The 23,010-nt window shown below is 42.7% G+C and overlaps 1 protein-coding gene across 1 annotated transcript in view; it reads left to right on the top strand.

Annotated features, from left to right (window-relative positions):
• LOC124619340 (protein unc-80 homolog) overlaps nucleotides 1-23,010 on the top strand; it is a 905,779-nt gene that overhangs the window by 567,082 nt on the left and 315,687 nt on the right. Inside the window, exon 43 of the mRNA XM_047145658.1 lies at nucleotides 3,132-3,325. Within this exon, the coding sequence (XP_047001614.1) occupies nucleotides 3,132-3,325 (194 nt within the window). The remainder of the gene's footprint in view (nucleotides 1-3,131; nucleotides 3,326-23,010) is intronic.

Here is a 23,010-nt window from a genome sequence, read left to right on the forward strand (position 1 = left end):
ATAAATGATATGTCCTCTAGTATTACAGGTAACTCTAAAATATTTCTGTTTGCTGATGACACTAGCTTGGTAGTAAAGGGTGTTGTGTGCAACATTGGCTCTGTTTCAAATAGTTTAGTACATGACCTCAGTTCATGGGTTCTAGAAAATAAACTAACATTAAATCACAGTAAGATTCAGTTTTTACAGTTTCTGACACACAATTCAACAAAACCTGACATTTTAATTTCACACAATGGGCATATGATTATTGAAACTGAACAGTTCAAATTTATAGATGTTCAGATAGTTAGTAAGCTGTCATGGAAAGCCCACATTCAGGATCTTGTTCAAAGACTTAGTACTGTCATTTTTACTATTTGAACGGTATCAGAAGTGAGTGATTGTTCGACACAAAAATTAGTCTACTTTGCTTATTTTCATTCACTTATGTCGTATAGTATTATATTTTGAGGAAACTCTTCCCATTCTACAAGGATATTTTTGGCTCAGAAATGGGCGGTTTGGGCAATAAGTGGTGTGAGTTCACAAACCTCTTGTCGACCTCTGTTCATGAGTCTGGGTATTTTGACATTGGCCTCTCAATATGTATATTCCTTATTGTTGTTTCTTGTTACCAATATTAGTTTATTCCCAAGAATAAGCAGCTTTCACTCGGTTAATACTCAGCAGAAATCAAACCTGCTTTTGGATCGGACTTCCTTAACTCTTGTGCAAAAAGGTGTGCAGTATACTGCTGCATCCATTTTCAATAAGCTGCCATTCGAATTCAAAAATCTCAACAGTAATCCATTTGCTTTCAAATCAAAACTGAAGATTTTCCTCATGGGTCACTCCTTCTATTCTGTCAAGGAGTTCCCTGAAAAATTAAGCTGACTCTTATTGTATTGCTGATAGTGTTTACTTAAACTTATGGACTGACTTTTTCAGGTTCATGAACATTTATTATCTGTTATTATTTTTATGTTGTAATTTCATGTACTGACACGTTCCATGATCTTGGACATTTGCTCCTCAATTTGGTCCTAAGGAACTTGATGTGTATATAAATAAATAAGGAACGCAGAAAATGAGTCTGTGATAAAGAGCCACATCCCTTTGAGGTAGAGCCCTACACAGACCATGTGGATGTGTTCCCATGGCTGCTGCAATATTCTCCAGATGTGGACCATTACAGGGCTGCTGACTAGGTTGACCCATAGGCCTTGCTGTAGTGGACTGTCCTCTTGATGTCCTGCATGGTACAGCCCAGTAGGTGTACTGCCTGATGAGTGTCTTCATGCATGTGATTCCTCAGTGCTCAGATTTACCCTACACAAATGTGGATGCAGTGTCAGGAAACTCTTGTAAATGGTCTTGTAAGGTGTTATCTATTTGAAAGTACAGTGGTTTCCTCAGTCCAAAATATCGGAAATAATCTCATAGGTAGTCTGGATGGGGCATCGGCATTAGTGTGTAGCATGTTGCGCTGTCTGCTGATAGTGAATTGAATAATTGTAATTGTCGAGGAAGCTAGCATAGCAGTGTAGGTATTACGCAGTTTTTTCTGGAAGGCAGTTCATAAGGCTGAAAAAGGAAATTAATGGTATACAGTTATTCATGAAATACCCACCCAGATAATTGCATGTGTTCGCATGCTGCTTGTGCAATTTGGGCAGGCATGCCTGTCCTAGATCGAATCCGCCCAGCAGATCAACAAGGAGGCCCAATGTGGCGGCAAGCCTGGATGTCGTTTTCCACATTCGATTAGGTGAATACTGGGCTGGTACCCACATGCTGCCCCAGTTACACTATTTGCAAACATTTAGAAAAATGTTTGCACATTTTCACGTGGATAACACTACTCGCAGACAGTTGGAGTACACAAATTCAATCTCGAGGGATAAAGGAATAGCCACATAAAGGGCATCCAGCCGCCCTCTAGCATTATCAGCACCAAATCTGGTAATAACCATGTAGATTCCATGTTGGTAGGGGATAAAGGCAAAAGAAGAAGATAGTCTGTTATGAGGTAAAACTTTGTACCATAAAGAAATATATGGAATTATTGGATGCCAAATATGATAGCCAGTACTTCTTTTTCAGTTTGTGAGTGTTTGATTGGGGCTGAAATGAGCATTTTAGACACATGTGCTATGTTGTGTTGACACTCATAGCTTTTGTGAGAAAGAAGGGCCTTGATGTCATGTTGAGACATGCTAGTGGCTGGGATAAGGCAGTTGATGAGTCATAGGCTGTTATACAAGGAGCAGACTTTAGACACTGTTTTAAATTGTAAAAAGGTTTGTGACATTTCACTGTTCTTGCATAGATTGTTTAGGCGACTGATGATCTGCGCTGTATGTATTATAAATTTTGCATAATAATTTACTTTTCCAATAAATTACTAAAGGTTGTTAAGTTTGCAGGCACTTGCATCTTTTCTGTTGCTTTCACATTGTGATGACTTCATTGAAATTCTTTATAACTCAATATGTGCCTTAGTACTCCACTTGCTTTCGAAAGAATTCACAATTTTGTAGATTTTACTCCATTTTGCTGAAGTGTCTGAAGCAGGAGATGTAAGTTTGCAAGCTATTGCCCTCTTGTAGTGCCACTTACTAATATATCATCCAAGTAATTGACTATGTTTGGAATGTTTTGAATCAGATGCACCAAACAAAGTTGGAAAATTGTTAGTGCACTAGCAGTTCCAAAAGGCAATATGTGTTGTATCTGTGCAATCCAAATCAAACGATGATGATCATTAATTGGTGGGACTGTTTGTCTAGTGTCAGTTTTAAATAAGTTATAGAAAATCTCTTGATAGTTCACATTTCATGTGATGGCCCATTGGGACCTCTTACTGGCCACAGGAGGAGTCATTGATAATATAGCAGCGATGAATTTTCTTCTGTGATGGCAGCTAATAGCTATGTACAAATATTGTATGTAATAAACTTAGCATGAACTGGCATTCCCTCCAAGGTAACATTAATTTCAAATTATTGAGGTAAAAATAATTACTTTTTAATCATTACCTTTGTTCTATTCTACTGTGGTAATTAAGTGAATTAAACTGCAATGTTTTAATTTTTTTTGTTTGTATAATGCATATACGTGTTGCACGATTATGGAAAAATCTGTTGCAGATCAGATCCATAACCCATCATCTTACGTGAGAGATTTCTATTTTTTTAAACGCTCACAGTATCCTCAGTTGGAATTAGTTCACATGAAACCTGAAGAAGCTTTCAATGCATTGCAAAAACAAGAACTGACACATAAATCTGTTGAGATTGGAAAAGTTCTTCTCACGTGGGCTATCCTAAAAAATGTTGACATGGTAAGCTATTTAATTACATCAATGTAAATATATATACATACTAATCTCTTATAACTCCTAAATTTGCAAACTTTGACACCTGCACTCCAAGTATACGTAAATGTTATAGTATTCAACATATATACTAGTTCAGGAATCACAATATATTTTTCACTGCATCTGAAAACAAAGAAAGATGAAAAAATCTACTCACCAAATGGCAGCAGTAGAAAAAACAAAGAAAAGATATAAAAATGCGCAAGATTTCAGAACCAGTCTCACCGTCTTCTGGCATAAAGATTGAAGGGAATAGAACAAGGATAAAATGACTGACAAGGTTTAGGAAATAGGGGCAGTTATGGAAAAGTCGCCAAAAATGCCGTGTTGGAGGGCTTACTGAATGGCATGAAATTGACAGACTGATTGTTGTGCATCAGATGAGATCTGAAAACCTGAGGACTTAAAGGTGAAAGATATGGTAATAAGCTAGACAGATTTTGCTGAAAATCATCATGCAAGAGTCAATAATACCCGAAAGCTAAGTGACATATGAGGGGAGCAGGGAAAAAAAAGCAGATGGAAAACTAAAAGATAAAAGAAAATGAAAAGGAGTTAATGAAAGAGGTATTTACTGAGAAGAAATACTGAACCACAAATTTAGACCCTTTTATATACACATAATACATGCATTACTAATGAAAAGAAACCACAAAAGAAAAAATAATTTTGGCATCAGGAGAGGTATAAGAACAAGTAGGCTAATCCCACTTTGCTCTATTACAATATGATAGCAGGAAATACTGACAACATAAAATGGACTCTATGTGTTAGTTTTTTCAGTGAAGCAAAAAATAGCTTTGCCCGTTACCTTAGTTACTTAAGAAAGAATCTTTTAGTGCATGTAGGTGTAGCCAAGGCTAAGTAGGCTTTCAGTAGGAAACCTATGGTTTCAGGAAAGAGGACAGTCCTGGGTTTTAGGTAGTAGTCATGTAAGATATGTGGGCCAGATTTTGCAAAAACAATTAGGAAACAAGTATCAGGTCATAACTTCTTCAAGCAAGTACCCATCTTGGACATGGGGCCATAGGTTCTTTGCACAAGAATTTTGGAAAGGGTCTTCATGTTGTAGTGCTTTTGGCAGGAAACCATACTGACAGGAACAAGTCTACAGAATTATGAATTACCTTCAGCAACAAATCATGCAATGTCAAGGCAGTTTCTGTTTTGAAGTGTTCTGATTGCTTCAGCTGAGTAACTCCGTGAGTCAGGTCAATATGGATTTAAACCAATTGCAAGATAGAAAACACACACATACCCACAAGTACAATTCACACACACATGACTGCTGTCTCTGGCTGCTGTGGCCATACTGAGCCTCAACTGCAACTGAAGGAAGCAGCAGTCCAGTGCTGGGGCTAAGGAGAAGGCCTGTGATAGAGAGGGGGATGTATAGTACTGCTTGTAGGAATGTGAGGGACAGAGCGGGGACAGGGTAGGACTGCTAAGTGCAATCCACACATTTGGGAGTGGGAGAGGGAGGGGATAGCAAGGAGATCAGAAAAGGAGAGAAACAGAGAAGTGGAAAGTGCTAATGGGTGTGTTGGTGGAATAGAATGTTGTGTTGTGCTGGAGTGTGTTACCTTACCCTCCCACACATCACTATTAAAATACTCATTCTTTGCACAAATTTTGAAAGCTTCAAGAGGCATAATATAGAGAAAAGAATAACGTGTTACTCATCTTCATTACCTTGTTGTTGTTGTTGTCAGTGGCTCAAAAAGTCTTGTCTATTTTCCTTATTTAAAAAAAAAAAAAAAAAAAAAAAAAAAAAAACAGTAATTACATTGTTGGTGACAAACTTAGAAAACTCCTAGTTCCATCAGAGGTTTGTTCACCACTCCTTACGTTCTGCGGTGCTCACCTTATTCCAAAAAGTTTATAAAGCAAAAGAGTTTACAAACTTTCTTTACCAAAGAAGAATCTTCACCAAATCATATCATTATTTTATACATAAATCTAGAAAAAAATTTAATAATTAGAATTAGATTGTACAATTAATAATATGAATTCAAGTATACCAGAAATTTTGTAATTTCAAATATTTTTAAAAGAAGAGTAATTTTATCAATTAGTACATATTGATTGCAACACATTAATTTCTTTTTTATTCATTTTAGCCTGAAATATAATACATAGTATACAAAATCATATGAATTCTTTTAATGAAACACCTGAGATAATTTTAACCTGTCAGGAATCAATAGTATACATAGTATCAGTTATCTCTATATAAAAAAGAAGGTAATGTTGGCGGAGGGTGAGTCATTATAAGTGGGAGCATGCAAAGGGTTAGGTAAGTGGAGGACTGGGACAGGCATAGGTTGAGGCCGTGGGAGCTGTAGGAATGATATATAATATTGCAGGAATGGTTCCCACCTACTTAATTCAGAAAAGCTGGTGTTGTTAGAGAGGATTCACATGTGGCAGGCTGTAACGCAGATGTTGAAGTGAAATAGATTGTGTTGAGCAGCATTTTCAGCAACTGGGTGGTCAAGCTGTGTCTTGGCCGCAGTTTGTTGGTGGTCATTCATGCTGGCAGTCAGTTTGTTAGTGATCCTTTACCTTTGTGGCCAGACAACGGGTACTGAAAAGTGGTAGACGACTGGAGAGACAAGGCATGGGAGATCTGTTTCGGTACTAGGTTGGAAGGGTAATTTCGATCTGTGTAGGCCTCATCAGTGAGACTCTTGGTATATTTGGAGAGCAACTGCTGGTCACTGCAGATGCTATGACCACAGGAGGCTAGGCTGTGTTTAAGGAACTTCTTGCTGTGGAGAGGGTGGCAGCTGTCAAAATGGCGGTCTTGCCAGCAGTTGGTTGGTCTGATATGGACAGAGGCACCGATATAGCCATGTTTGAGGTGGAGGTCAACAACAAGAAATGTGGCTTTTGGGGATGCAGAGAACAAAGTGATGCAAAGCAAATGGGTGAGAAGGTGTAGTGGTTCTAGAGGAGTATGGAAGGGGTATCCACACCCTCATTCCAGAGCACAGAGATATCATCAGTGAATATGAACCAGGTCAGGGGTGTAGGATTCTGGTGGTTGGGAAGGATTCCTCTACATGGCCCATGAATACATTGGACTGAATGATTCCATGTGGTTACCCATTGCTGTTCCATGGATCTGTTTAAACATAGGTGATGCCTTTAAAAGAGAAGAAATTGTGGGTGAGAATATAGTTTTTCATGGTCAGCAGGAAGAAGATCGTGGTTTGGAGTCAGGCAGGCATTGGGAAAGGTGGTGTTCAATAGTAGCTAGGTGATGGGCATTGGGGATGTTAGTGTAAAGGGAGATGGCATGAACAGTGATGGAGAGGGTACCATGTGATAAAGGAGCAGGAATTGTAGAGAATCGGTGGAGGAAATGGTTTATGTCCTTTATATAGGAGAGCACAGGTAACAGGCTGAAGGTGTTGGACCACGAGAGCAGAGATTATCTCATTGGGGGTACAGTTACTTTCCACAATGGGCTGTCCTGTGTGGTTAGTTTTATGGACTTCAGGAAGCATGTAGAAGGTAACTGTGTGGGGAGTTACAGGGATAAGAAGAGAGATAGATTCATGGAAGAGGTTGTGGGATAGACCTAATGATTTCAGGAGGGACTGGAAATCCTGCTGAATTTCTGGAATGTGGTTATTGTGGCAGAGTTTGTAGGTGGACAAATCTGACAGCTGACAGAGTTCCTTCACCATGTAATCCCTGCAGTTCAAAACCACAGTAGAGGAGCATTTGTCAGCCGGTAGGTTTATCAGATCAAGATCAGTTTTCACATGGTGGATTGCAGTTCTTTCTGCAGATGTGGGGTTTGTTTCCTAATTGAGTACTTTGGGGAATGATGGTGATGCAAGATTTGCGGCTACAAAATTGTGGAATGTTAGTAATGGTTGGTTAGGGGGCAATGGGGGGTGAATTATGGTTGGATGGAAGACTGAACTGAGCCGAGCAGGATTCAGTATTGGTTTTGGGTTGAGTGTGATTTCTTAACCACAAACCTTGTCTCACTCCCCAAATTCTTGGCTTGGAATCCAACCTTACATCCGCAGAAACAAACGCAATCCACCTCCTAAGAACTGATTCTGACCTTGTAATCCTACCTGCCAACAAAGGCTTCACCACAGTGATTTTAAACCTAATGGATTACCTGACAGAGGGACTCTGCCAGCTGTCAGATTTATCCACCTAAACCCTCCCACAGAAATCCATCAGGATCTCCAGCCCCCCCTCAAATCATTATGCCCTTTCCAGAACCTGCCCCTTGATTCCGTCTCTCTTCTCACCCCTACCACTGCTCCACACACCTACCTTCTACATCCTTCCTGAAATCTATAACCCTAATCCCCCCCCCCTCTCCAAGGGGGTCCGCAGTCCTTTTGTTGGTACGTGTGTGGTGCGCACGGGGCCCCGAGCTATTGCAGTCTCCTTTCCTTTCCATGCTGCATTACTATCCCTGTTCCTCTCCCTCTCTATCCTTACTCTTTTGTCCCTGCCCCCACTTTTCCCTCTTTGTGGACTTCTTTATGTCGGCCTGGCTATCCTCCTGGCTTTGTTTTGGTCTGTGCTATTGTTTAGTTTGCTGTTTTCAGTGTTTTTGGTCCCCTTGGAGTTTGACCTCCATTCCCAAAATTTTCCGTTCAGTGTGAGCCATTTGGGGATGAACTCCCTACCTAGCTTCCATAGTGCATGTTCCTCTCCCCCTCCCTCCCCCTTTCCCTTTGCACCCTGGCCCCCCTCCTGCTAGGTCACCAAAACGGTAGCCAGTTGTGTGGTGGGGCTGTTAAATACCCACTTGGCTGAGGCCCCTGACCACAGGAATCACACTGCTAGTACCTGAGCTGTTAACGCCTCGTGTATACCCAGGAGTTGATGTTCACCACTTTGGCGCACCAGAACTCCTGGCAATGGACGCCGTGCCAGATGGCCCTTGCTGTGGCTGGGTGCCACCAAGGGGCGAGCCCCTTATCAGAGTGGATGGCACTATGGCAGAGTCCTTGCGCATGAAGCAACAAAAGCTTCACCATCCTGGCCATTCTGTGGCCGTCTCTAAGAGTGGTAGCAGATGTGACACTCCTTCTTCTGATCCTTCAGCCTTCCCCTCCCTAGCCACCCTCTGGGAGGAGGGTCAAGCTCACCAGCTTGGGTTGAAACCTTTCCCTCAGTACCTGGTTTGTACCAGGACAGATGGTGGAAGTTTTGCCATGACTAAGCCTTTGTTTTTCATGGAGACGATTGAAGATAAGTATGCTGAAGTGAAATCAATGAGTAAAATGCGGTCCGGTGCTTTGCTCATAAAGACATCTTCTGCTGCCAATCTGATACCCTGCGCGCTTGTGACCATCTTAGTGATGTCTCAGTCTCTGCACGCCCCACCAATCTTTGAACTCAGTACAGGGCATTAATTTCCACCAAGATCTTATTCTCCAAACTGACGACAAGCTCCGTGCTAACCACTAGAAGCGAAGGGTTCGTTTTATCCGCCGTGTGCAGGAGGCCCTCCAAACAATCGCACCGCTATGGGCACCTTTATCCTGGCCTTCGAGGGGGATGTCCTTCCAGAGAAGGTCAAGGTAACGGTGTATCAGTGTGATGTAAAACCTTATATTCCACCACTGATGAGATGCTTTAAATTCTTTCGGTTTGGATACATGTCTTCCCACTGCAACACTGATCCCCTCTGCGGTGACTGTGGGTGCCCCCTCCATGGGGGGAGTGCCTGTGCTCCCCCACCAGTGTGTGTAAATTGTCATGAACAGCATTCTCCATGCTCACCCGTATGACCGGTGTTTGTGAAAGAAAGAAGGATTCAAGAGTACGAAACCTTAGATTGGCTCACCTGCACTGAGGCTCATCAAAAGTACGACCAGCTCCATCCTGTGTATATGTCTTCTACTTTTGCTTCTGTTACATCCATTCCCCCTCTTACCCCCTCCTCTTCCCAGCCCCACCCCATTCGCCCCATGCCTTCAGCCTCCTCCTACCTCTCCCAATCCCCCTCCCCCTCCCCATCACCCTTTTGGGTGCTGCTCCCCCTCCCCCACCAGAGAAGTGTTCCCCTCCTTTGGCAACCACCAGTACTGGAGCTCCCTCCTGGGACTCCTCTTCCCTGCACCCCCCTGAAAGGCAATCTACGGTTCCACATCAGCAGTGCGATTCGCAGCTGTTGGGCACCAAGATTGCCCGGTGTAATTCCGTGCCCACCCTGGCTGAAGTCTGCCCTTCTCTTCCTTCCCAAGAGAAGAAGCAGAAACACAAGAACAAGGGCAAGGCCCCTCCGGTACACCCTGATGTGCAGCCATCCCCTCCTCCAGTCAATGAACCAACAGAGTCTGACCCCACCTGTATGGATATTACCCCATCCTCATCGGTGACAGATGGTGACTCGGCAGCGTGACCGACTCTGACCCCTTCGCTTCCCCTTTGGACTCCAGCTTGAGAATCCTCCAGTGGAATTGTAATAGGTATTTGTGTCACCTTCCAGAGTTGCAGCCCCTTCTTTCCTTCTACTCTGCCACTTGTTTTGCACTCCAGGAGACACATTTTGTCAATTCTTACTCATCTGCCATTCGTGGGTTCCACGCTTTCTGTTGGAACCGAATTGGCCCTTTGTTTTCTTCTGGTGGTGTTTGCTCCTTGGTCCACAAGGACATTGTTAGTAAATGGGTTCCCCTCCATACCACTCTAGAAGCCATTGCTGTCAGGGTCCATCTGGCCACTCCAATCACAATCTGTGATCTCTACCTCCATCCTGACAGGCAGCCCACATCCCACACCCTCACCACCCTTCTTCAACAACTCCCTTCTCCCTTCGTGCTATTAGGGGACTTTAATGCCCACAACCCTCTTTGGAGTAGTTGTACAACTATTGCCCTGGGCAGGACAGTTGAAGCCGTTCTGGTAGCGTTTGAGCTCTGTTTACTGAACACAGGCACTCCCACACACTTTAGCGTGGCAAACGGCACTCTCTCTACCATTGACCTCTCCATCTGCAGTCCCGGTCGTCTTCCCTCCATTCAGTGGGGAGTCCATGATGACGTATGTGACAGCGACCATTATCCGATTGTTTTGACCTTCCTTCAGTGTCTTTCGCTCCGTCACCCTCCCAGGTAGGCCATATCTAAGGCTGATTGGGTTGCCTTCTCTTCTGCTCCCATCCCCCCTGTATTGCCACATAACAGTGTTGATGAATCTATTCAAACTTTGACTGCTGCCATCCTTTCAGCAGCTCCTTCATCCTTAGGTTCCCCACGCTGGAAGATGGTCCCTTGGTGGACTCCGGAAATTGCTGCAACCATAAAAGATGGCCGCCGTCCTCTTCAACACTTCAGGTGGCAACCTTCTACTGCTCTTCTTCTGGTCTTTAAATGACTCCACACCCAGGCCCGCTACCTAAACAAATTTCAGAAACGGATTTGTTGGGAACAATATGTAGTTGCCATAGGGCCACACACCCCCTCTTCACAAGACTGGGCGAAACTCAGGTGAATATTTGGTCACCATCCACCCACAGGGATTGCAGGAATTTCTGTGTATGGTTTTGTCCCTACCAATCTGGACCTTGTAGCAGAAAATTTCACTCAACACTTTGTTCAAGCTTCGGCGTTGGCTCAGTATGCACCCACGTTCCTTCTCCTGAAAGAGCGCTCAGAATGACTTGCATTGTCTTTTGTTTCTCACTGCTCGGACCCATAAAATGCTCCATTCAGTGAGTGGGAATTTGCCAACGCCCTCGCCCTTTGTCCTGATGTTGCTCCTGGACCGGATTGGATACATAACCAAATGCTCCAATACTTATCGGTGTCTGGCCACCATTGTATACTGACCCTCTTCAACCATCTGTGGAGTGAGGGAGTTTTTTCTACCCAGTGGCAGGAAAGCATTGTTGTTCCGGTGTTGAAGGTGCCTCTTTAGCTAGGATAGCTATCGTCCAATTAGCCTTACTAACACCCTCTGCAAGCTGCTTGAACGCATGGTGAGTTGGCGGCTGTTTTGGATCCTTGAATCCTGCAACCTTTTGTCATCGGCTCAAAGTGGCTTTCGCTGTGGCCACTCTACAGTGGATAACTTGGTGGACCTGGACTCTGCTATCCGGTCGGCTTTTGCCCATTGGCAACACCTCCTTGCAGTCTTCTTTGATCTGCATAAAGCCTATGACACCTCCTTACCGAGCGAGGTGGCGCAGTGGTTAGCACACTGGACTCGCATTCGGGAGGACGACGGTTCAATCTCGTCTCCGGTCATCCTGATTTAGGTTTTCCATGATTTCCCTAAATCGCTTCAGGCAAATGCCGGGATGGTTCCTTTGAAAGGGCACGGCCGATTTCCTTCCCCGTCCTTCCCTCACCCGAGCTTGCGCTCCGTCTCTAATGACCTCGTTGTCGACGGGACGTTAAACACTAATCTCCTCCTCCTCCACACCTCCTTGTGCCACCACATCCTCACCACCCTTCACAAATGGGGCCTTCGTGGCACTCTGCCCATTTTTATCCATAACTTCCTTTCTTGTTCCCCTTTTCAGGTCCAAGTTGGCTGCTCCTATAGCACTCCCCATTGGCAAGAAAACGGGGTTCAACAGGGTTCTGTGCTGAGCGTCCCTCTCGTTCTCATAGCTATTAATGGTCTGGTGACAGCTGTTAGGCCGACAGTGTTCCCCTCTTTGTATGCTGACAATTTTTGTATCTACCTTGCTTCCCCATAATCAGCGATGCAGAACGCTGTCTACAGGGAGCAATCTGCCAGGCGCACTCACGGGCTCTCTCCCATGGCTTTCAGTTTTCAGCGGCCAAGACATGTGTCATGCGTTTCTGCCATCGCCATACAGACTAGCCCCGTACTTAGCCTTCTTGCAGAGGCAGGGATTCCACCACTGCAAGTTTTGTGCTAACAACAGCTGATATCTTATGCTCTCTGCCTTTGCTGCACCCCAAGGCACCCTAATTATGGTCTCCTTTATCCAGACACAGAGGTAACCCTGTTGCAGTGGCGGCCATGATGTGGGCTTACCATGGCTGTCCGCATTCAGTCGTTCTTTTCTGAGCTCCAGCATTTCCCTTTACCGCCTCTTTCCTCCACTCACGCGCGTACCCCTCCTTGGTGAGTCTCACGGCCACAGCTGTCTTGATCTCTCAATCGATTTGAAGGATTCCGTCCCTCCGATGGCTCTTCACCACCAGTTCTACTGTCTCCTCAGTTCATTCCAAGGTTCAGAAGTGATTTATACTGATGGCTCCATGGTTGCTGGTTGCACTGGTTTAGCTTACACCTATGCACAATGCACAGAACTTTATTCCTTGCCCGATGGCTGTAGTGTTTTTACTGCAGAATTGATAGCCATTTTGTGCGCACTGGACCATATCCACTCCTGCTCAGGACTATCCTTAACTATCCGTAGTGACTGATGGAGCGGTTTGCACGCTATTGGCCAGTGTTTCTCTCACTGCCCATTGGTCATCGCTATCCAGGACTTCCTTTCTCTCCTAGCTCAATGTGGATGCTCAGTGGTTTTCATTTGGACCTCAGGCCATGTTGGGATTCCTGGCAATGAACTTACCAATCAACTGGCTAAGTTAGCTACTACCAGGCCATCTCTTGCTCTTGGCATTCCGGAAATAGACCTTCGCTTGGCATTACACCATCAGGTTTTGGGCCTTTGGGATGCAAAATGGCACACTCTTTCTTCACCGAATAAGCTCAGGGCAGTTAAGGACTCTACAACTCCGTGGTGGTCCTCCTTCTGGGCCTCTCGTAAGGCCTCTGTCATCCTATGCCGGCTCCGCATCGGCCATTCTGGTTGACTCACGGTTATCTCCTCCACTGTGAGGACCCCCCTCCTCTCTGTCATTGTGGATCGAGTTTGACTGTGGCCCACATCTTATTGGACTGCCCCAACTTAGCCACCCTGCGATGGACTTTTAGCTTTCCGGACTCACTATCCCTGGTATTGGCTGACAATGCCTTAGTGGCAGATCTTGTTTTACGTTTTATTCATGCTGGAGGTTTTTATCGCTTTATTTGAGGGAGTGATCTTCCACCTTATCGGTGAGACGAGGGAATTGCAGGCTCTCTTGCCCCCCCCTCCCTCTTGGCTTCAACTTGGTGGTTCACCCCGGCATTCTGCCTTCCCACTCCTTTCCTTATGGAGTCTGTTATGTCTTGAGCATCTCTCTTGTCTCCTGTGCTTCTTCCTTCGCGCCCCTGTCGTTAAGCACTTCCTTTTCCTCACCTCTTCTTCTCTCCTTTTCCTTCCTTCCCTGTCAATAGTTTATCATTTTATGGATATTGTGGTTCCCTCTTGTAATGTGGGATTAATCTAAGGTCGGAGGGACTGATGACTGCACAGATTGGTCCCTTCTCCACCCAACCAACCACCCCTAACCTCCCAGGACACCCCATTGTGGCCAGTTACTGAGCCTCCACTGAGAGAATCTCTGCTCTAATGGACAAACACCTTCCACCTATACATAATCTAGCCTATCAACCAACAATTTCCTCCACTAGGTCTCTACACCTTTATCACACAACACCTTGCTCATCACTGTTGATGCCACCTCCCTCTACACTAACATCCCCAATGCCTATGGCTTTGTCGCAGTTGAACAGTACCATTTCCAATGCCAAACTCACTCAAAACCTGCAATCTCCTTTCTGTTCGCCATGCTCAACTATATCATCACCCACAATTGCTTCTTCTTTGGAGGCATCACCAGCAAAATATTCTGTGATACAGCAGTGGGCACCCACGTGGCAACATCCTATGCCATCCTATTCATGGACTATCTAGAGGAATCCTTCCTAACCACCCAGAATCCCAAACTTCTGATATGGTTGAGACTGACTGCTGACATCTTCGTGGTGTGGAATGAGGGTGCGACACCCTATCCACATTCCTCCAGAACCCCAACACCTTCTCCACCATTCACTACACCTGATCCTCCTCAACCCAAAAAGGCATCTTCCTTTTGTTGACCTCCACCTCACAGATGGCTACATCAGTATCTCCATCCATATCAAATGTACTAACACCAGGAATACCTCTACTTTGACTGCTGCCACCCATTCCATACCAAGACGTTCCTTACATACATCCTAACTACCTGTGGTGATCTCATCTACACAGATTAAAGTTTCCCTCCCAGTCTTGTACAGAAACTGATAACTTGTGCCTTGTTTCTCCAGTCACACCACCTCCCACATACCCACTTTCTGGCCACAAAGGAGCAACCCCTTAATGACTCAGTACCACCCAGGACAGGAGCAACAGAATCAGATTCTCTGCAAATATTTTGACTTTCTGTCACCATGCCCTGAAGTGAGGCATATCGTGCCTACTATCCTTCTGATGCCTCAGACAGTGGCATTCCATCGCCCACCAAACCCATATATTATCAGTGTCCATCACTACTTCACCCATGCTCCCAACCCCAAACCTCATGGCTCATGTTCCTGCAATAGATCGAGAAGGAAGACCTCTCCCATACATCCTCCTGCCACCACCTACTCCAGTACAGCTATAGGCATCTTGTATCCCATCAGAAGCAGGCTATCTGTGAAAGCAGTCAGGTGGTCTATAAACTAAGCTGCAATCACTATACTGCTTTCTACAGGGTCATGAAGACTAACAAACTGTCTATCCATATGAATGACCACTGACAAACTGTGGCCAAGAAATGGCTGGACCACCCAGTTGCTGAACGTGCTGTCCAACACAGAGTGCTTCACTTCAATGACTGCTTTGCAGCCTGCATCATGTGGATCCTTCCTGCCAACACCAGCTTTTCTGAATTGTGCAGGTGGGAACTCTCCCTGCAATAATTGCCATAATCCTCCAGCCTTAACCTTCACTAGTCCCAGTCCTCCACATGCCTATATCCTTTCCCCACCACATCCTGCAGGCTCCCACAAACAGCATTACACCTTCCCCCATCCCCCCTCCTATTCCTCTCTATCCACCACATGCCTCCTCTTTAACCCCACCACCAACTGCGTCTCCGATCAGGCATAGTTATAACTTCGTTCAGCCAAAGTGGCCTGAGACACTGGTCATGTGTGTGAGCTGTGTTTCTGTGAATGTGTGTGTGTTTTCTGCTTTAGAAGAAAGTCTTTTGGCTGAAACCTAAACTGTACAGCAGTCTTCTCATTGTGGTTGTCTGCAACTCAGCGGCACCTTTGTATAGTGAGCAGCAATCTATCCTTTTCATAATCATCATCAGGACTTCCTTCCAGAATGTTGGGTGTGAACCTTGTGAACAATGTACCTCTGTTGATCTCTGTCCTGTTTTAGCTTTCCTCTCTCCACTGCATCCTACTTTACTCCTGCCCTGTTGAAATCTTCAATGACCTGGTCCTCCTATACCATCCTAGGCTGCCCATTTGGTCATATTACTGGTACCTCCATCTCCAAATACAGATATGGAAATCAAGTCAAGTACATTCACTTCACATGACCTAACCACTTCAGTCTTGCAGTGCTCATTCTTTCGTACACAGTCAAGGTCACCTGTAAATCTCTCCTGTTCTGTTGTAGAGCTGACCTAAGAAAATTCATCATACATCCATAGTTGAAATGGAGGACAGTGCGACGTCGGCTGCCATAAAATAATATTAAAAATGAAGAAATTCCTCCAGCTGTATTTAAGGTGTCGATTTTATTTTGGAACTAGTTTCAATGTTGTAACAACGTCATCTTCAGGCCCTATAAAATATACCATACATACAACAACTAATGTGACATCAGTACTCTATGAGTTATTATGTAAACAAATATATTATAGTCGTATTACATAATGGATGAATTCAGTAAATTTAATTACATTTTGGCCATATTCATTAAATGCAATCATTCTGGGAATTAACAATTTATGTGGTACCAATAAGTACAAATGAAATTATATGTACATGATTGTTTTATTACAGATCAATGTCAAGCATTAAATGAAATGGGAGTATATATAAAAAACCTAGGTGACAAGCCATTATGCTTATGGATAATAAACAGTGCTAAAAAGAATATGCATTGCTAATCAGACATATATAGGGTAAGATCCATTATTAAAGAATAGTAAAGGGCAGGAAAGGTAGAAATAGAGTTATGTTTGCATAACACTGCATCATACTTAATTGACAGTGAAGCAAGTTACTGAAACCACATCAATCATAATGTCGCAAAATAAATAATAAGAAAGCGGAAAATGAGTATGGAACCTAGTTAATGAAAGGTAGTCTGTGGTGTAAAATACATGCTAATCAATCTAAAACCTACTCATTCAAATAAAAATGTAAGTTAATGCCACTGAAAAACCTTTTTTCAACATTTTGTCTCATCAACAGCAGTATCCTTGGTCACAAGTAGTGTAATTCTAGTATGCTTACATGGTCAGTAAAACGATAAAGCTCATAGCGATACTCCAAAAGAAGTAACTAGGAATTGACAGCTGAAACAATTCGTCACACCTGTAAAATATATGCTGTTTCTCTAATAAACAACAGAACAAAGGCATACAGTAAAGTATACAGTGAATAACATTTGTATTGTAAATGTGATCTAGTCAAAGGTTGATTAGGTTAACTACACTCAGTGACATGCTTAATCACCACTAATTAGGACAGCAGAAAGTCTAACAACCAATTATCACAATTACACCATGGGTACTCATTCTTTTCGCTTATCCATATACATCAGTTCTTGTATAAGATTAATAATTGAAATATAAGCTGTCCACTGATTACAAGAACAAGCATTGGGAGTGGGAAGTAAAATTATTCTGAACACAAGGTTTCTTAAGTAATTAAGATGAAACTGACTTGTAACAGTGAAAGATGATAATGCGTCCAGTATGGAGTCTGACAAGGGAAAGCGAATTCTCTATTGAATTGACCACATAGTCAACTCCATAATAGGTATAACCGAGCACAAACACATATAATCAATACTGACGGACAAATCTCCATATATAGGGGTGTCAATCCAAGCACATGAATTCACATAATCTAGAGGCCAATCATCAACCACTGTATGGAAAACCATGAGAATCTGTACGGATGACTGGCACCCGGTAATCGTTAACAGGCCAATGTCTCTCGCAATAACGCATCATGTAACCAAAGGAATAAAATTGGTCCTACTTACAACACAACATATGTAAATATTTATGATACTGTTTATCTGCACTACTGACAAAATACAAAATACTATTAGCTTCAAAGTGAGTGATTATTTCCTGTACATGCAGAAGTCAGTACTGCTCTATACTGTATGTCGAAGGAAACCAAAAGTAGTATTTACAACTGTATCGATGTCTACTGATCAAATAGTTTGAAACCCAAATACATAATCATTGTTATCATGCAATACTCATGGAGTAGAACACATCGACATCATTCTTTCATCATCAAACTCCGATTATACTCTTCGGCACTACTAAATCAAGGTGAACTATAATCTTATTTTCACAGATGAACTCCGTTACAATCACTCCCCCTAGTGTATAATAACCATGTATTAATCCTGTAACTTATAGTAGTATGTAATCATAACATAAAATACAGCTCTATATAAAGATGCACATCATTCTAGATGAAAGATCCTTTATGATAAAAACATCATGGCTCCTTTTGCTTCTCTGTTTAAAGCTTCTAGTTTGGCACTTTCATGATATGACACTACCCAGATAACAGAAACTTTTTGCACATTCAACCTTCCCAACTTCCAGTATGATATTACACGGTGTGGGTGTCTTACTCATCATCATTCCCACTCTCTCGCTCTTACTCAAGGTCAACTTGAATTTTTCAATTTTTTATCCCAGTAATCCAGCCTTCTCTGAAACTCCATTTCTATATCTCCCGAAAAGACAATGTCATCAACAAAAGAAAAAGCATTGAGATTTTCATTTTCTACTTCTTGATTTCAGTCAGGATTTGTATCCATAAGTGTAGTGAAGAGTAGTAGGGAAAGTGAACTGCCTTGCTAAACAACTCTTTTTCTTGAAATCATTTTGATCTTCAACTTCCTACTTGTACACAGCTTTCACAACCTCCATACAGTATCAGAACTGTGTTAATTAATGAATCAGGAATGTTATGTTTTCTAAAGCATTCCCATATTTTACACCTTGGTACACAGTCTAATGTGTCTCCCCCCCCTCCCCTCCCCCCTCCCAAAATCCAGTAACACTATTATCAGAGGTTTTCTTTTTTTCCCAGTGCTTCTTGATTAACTAATCGAGGGAAAAAATGAGGTCTGTCATTCCCCAGTTACTTCTGAATCCATGCTATTGTTCCTCAAATTGAAGTTTTAGGTTTCTCCTCAGTCTCTTTTCTGGGATATGTTCCATTAACTAAAGGCACTGTGATAGCAGTGTGATTCCTCGATAGTTGGTGCACTTCCATATACTGTCGTTATTTCATCGTGGACTTTCCATTGTTTGTGTCAGTGAACTACATAGTTGACTGTAGGTTTGGTGTTTTGTTTATTCTTTTGAGTTTTACAAGCCAGGGCCAACACCTCTTTTCTTTCAGTCCTTTTCCTTTTACCAGAATAAGATGCATCTGCCTCCAAACTTTTGCAGTTTTGTGCCTTTTTTGTGTTTCAATTTGCTTTGTCATTGTCCCTAGCTGTATCACATTATATTTGGTATTTGGCATATTAACTGTAATGTTTGTCTTGCCTGTACTATTATTATGCAGATATGACGAAGTCTGTGTCATTGTAAATGATCGGTATTGAACAAAGACTAGTGAATGTTGATTTTTGATCCTGCAAACTGGCAAACAAAGAGTCATGAGGGTTGATTTTTTATTGACACAGGGCCATGCCAAATGTGCTAATAAGAACAAACTAACACAATGGGTGATCTTAAGTTCTCTCACCTTAAACAACTATGCAGAGAATCATTCCATGTAGGCTTTCACGTCCGGCGTCTTTATCAGTAAACTCTTCCGGGCTAAGTTGCCGTGGTCGATCTGTAGAACTTCTTCTCCCTGACGTTTCGTTCTCAACTACGGAGAACATCTTCCGAGGTGAGTCGACGACTGGCTGCTAGGAGCTGGGGCCGCCACTTATATAGAGATCGTAGGGGGCGCCACCACACGTCACATGGCGTCGACGTGCAGCTATCTCTGGCTATCGTCTGTTCCCTCGATTGCAGGCAATCGATTGTCATGTGATTGATGCAACGTCGACCGCCATATCTTATCCAATTTTAATCCTTCTTCTTTACGATTAAAATTGTATTGATGTTTGTGGATTTCAATTGCCTCTCTATACATACATGTATAATAGTGCGACGTCCTTGCTAGCACGCTTGTTTCACCAAATTTTATGTCGTGATCTCCATCCTTAAAAACATGTTCCGCTACTGCCGATTTGTCGATATGTCCCAAGCGACAGTTTCTTTTGTGCTCCGTCAACCGTGTATTGATGCTTCTTTTTGTAGTTCCTATGTAAACCCTGCCGCAACTACACGGAATTTTATATACCCCTGGGGTGGCTAGGGGGTGACGAGCATCTTTTGTTGATCTTAGGCATTCACTAATTTTCTTAGTAGGTCTAAAAATGGTCTCTACCTGAAACTTGGCTAGTACTTTTCCAATGCGATCCGTGATATTATGGATGAACGGAAGAAATACTTTTCCAGCTGATGGTTGTTGCTGCCTCCTATTTTTAGGCATTTTTCTATTTGGGTGAAGTGCTCGATTAATCTCGTTTTTTGTATAACCATTTTTCGCAAAGGCCATTCGTAAATGATTTAGTTCTTCTTGTACGTAGCCTGGTTCACAAATATTATTGGCCCTATCCACTAGTGTTTTTATGACCCCCCTCTTTTGCCTAGGGTGGTGGTTTGAGTTCTTATGGAGGTAGCGATCGGTATGTGTACCTTTCCTGTAGACCTTATGGCCTAAGGTCCCATCCGCCCGTTTGATAACTGATACATCCAAGAAGTTAAGCTGTCCATTCTTCTCCTTCTCCATGGTAAATTTAATCTTTGGGTTGATGCTATTTAAGTGTACCAGAAAATCATTCAAGTCTTCTTCCTCATGATTCCATATTACAAAGGTATCATCCACATACCGATACCACTTCGAGGGGCTTTTTTTGGCCGACTGCAATGCTTGATGTTCAAAATATTCCATGAATAAATTCGCAATTGTGGGACTTAGGGGGCTTCCCATGGCTACCCCATCGATCTGTTCATAAAATTCACCATTGTACTGAAAATAGGTTGAGGATAGACAGTGTTGGAACAAGGCTACTATATCAGTAGGGAACATATTGGCTATATGGGAGAGAGCTTCATCAACTGGAACCATCGTGAACAAAGACACTATATCAAAACTGACAAGTATGTCATTAGGACCGACAGTAATTTCCCTCAATTTCTCAATGAAGTGTAGAGAGTTTTTAATATGACTCTCAGTTTTGCCTATGTGAGGTTGTAACAAAGAGGCAAGGTGTCTGGCTAGTTCTTGGGTAAGAGCTCCAATTGTGCTGACTATTGGTCTCAAAGGAACATCAAGTTTATGTATCTTTGGTAATCCATATAATCTCGGAGGATAAGCCTCCGTTTCACAAAGATACTTTTTAACTTATGTACGAATTGAAGACTGTTTTATCAGACGCTTGGTGGCATTCAGCACATTCATTGTGGGATCCTTTTTCAACTTCTTGTATGTGCTGGGTTCCAGGAGATCACTGATCTTCTTGTGACAATCCTCAGTATTCATTAAAACAGTAACATTTCCCTTGTCAGCGGCAACTATAATAACATTCTTGTCTGCATTGTTCTTCCGCAATGCCTTCCCTTCCCCTTGAGACAGATTGCTGCTGGGTGGCTTAGCTTAGCGTAATATCCTGGAGGTTTCCATTCTAATTTCATCAGCAGAATATGATGGTAACTGACGAATTCCTGCCTCTATATTAGCAATAATGTCCTCCACAGGAATCTTGGGTGGAGTTATTGCAAAATTCCCTCCTTTAGACAGAACAGAAAGATCTTCCTTAGACAATTCTTTTTCCGATAAATTAATAACCGTTTGGGAATTGTTTCGAATCGGTGTTTCCTGTCGACCCTCTTGTAGACGATCAAACTTGTCCTTCTGCCTATTGGAAGACACTTCTGCACTAATCTCCATAGATCTAAATGTTAAACTGCCCACTTTGTTCCAATGACAAAACTGCATAGTATTGCTAATAAGTAAATGAAGATTGAGCAGTTGGCGATCACATACCGCCAGTCCTCGTCGTGTCTGATGTATCCGCTCACGTAGTAATGCCAGTTCCATACGAGAATAAATACGGTTAGCTTGTGGCGAATGAAACATTCTTCTCACTTTTAAAAACTTGGGAACTATACCGGTATCACGACAGCGTAGCAGAAAAGTGAGTGAGCAAAGTTGTTGACCTTTCTTCTTGCATAGGTTCTCCAGTCGTCGTACCCTAGTTGAGAAGAACTAAATCATTTACGAATGGCCTTTGCGAAAAATGGTTATACAAAAAATGAGATTAATCGAGCACTTCACCCAAATAGAAAAATGCCTAAAAATAGAAGGCAGCAACAACCATCAGCTGGAAAAGTATTTCTTCCGTTCATCCATAATATCACGGATCGCATTGGAAAAGTACTAGCCAAGTTTCAGGTAGAGACCATTTTTAGACCTACTAAGAAAATTAGTGAATGCCTAAGATCAACAAAAGATGCTCGTCACCCCCTAGCCACCCCAGGGGTATATAAAATTCCGTGTAGTTGCGGCAGTGTTTACATAGGAACTACAAAAAGAAGCATCAATACACGGTTGACGGAGCACAAAAGAAACTGTCGCTGGGGACATATCAACAAATCGGCAGTAGCGGAACATGTTTTTAAGGATGGAGATCACGACATAAAATTTGGTGAAACAAGCGTGCTAGCGAGGACGTCGCACTATTATACACGTATGTATAGAGAGGCAATTGAAATCCACAAACATCAATACAATTTTAATCGTAAAGAAGAAGGATTAAAATTGGATAAGATATGGCAGTCGACGTTGCATCAATCACGTGACAATCGATTGCCTGCAATCGAGAGAACAGACGATAGCCAGAGATAGCTGCACATCGATGCCATGTGACGTGTGGTGGCGCCCCCTACGATCTCTGTATAAGCAGCGGCCCCAGCTCCTAGCAGCCAGTCGTCGACTCACCTCGGAAGATGTTCTCCGTAGTTGAGAACGAAACGTCAGGGAGAAGAAGTTCTACAGATCGACCACGGCAACTTAGCCCGGAAGAGTTTACTGATAAACTATGCAGAGAATTAGTGGTCTACTATATTTCTGATTTTCTAATTAAGACATCTGTTTTACAGTTATTTCAGTCAAACAGGTAATTATTTGTGCAAAATAACATTTATCTCTGTGCCTTTTAAAGACATGAGATCGAAGTGTTGCCGAATTGTCTAAGATGCTATCATTTTGTGTCAGTTGTCGAGCTGCTGAACGCTTTTCTGTACCATTGTGTAAATATGACTGTAGTAGTGAATGTAAAAGTCTGCTTGTTAGTAATTAATCAAAATCAGATGATTTTTATGTCACTTAGACAAGTGTGATTCAATTGAAAGTACTATAATTTTTATTGTTTTTGATTGTAACAAAATTGTTTTTAATTGTAACAAAATGAA

This window comes from Schistocerca americana, chromosome 6, assembly GCF_021461395.2.
Source record: "Schistocerca americana isolate TAMUIC-IGC-003095 chromosome 6, iqSchAmer2.1, whole genome shotgun sequence".
NCBI lineage: Eukaryota > Metazoa > Arthropoda > Insecta > Orthoptera > Acrididae > Schistocerca > Schistocerca americana.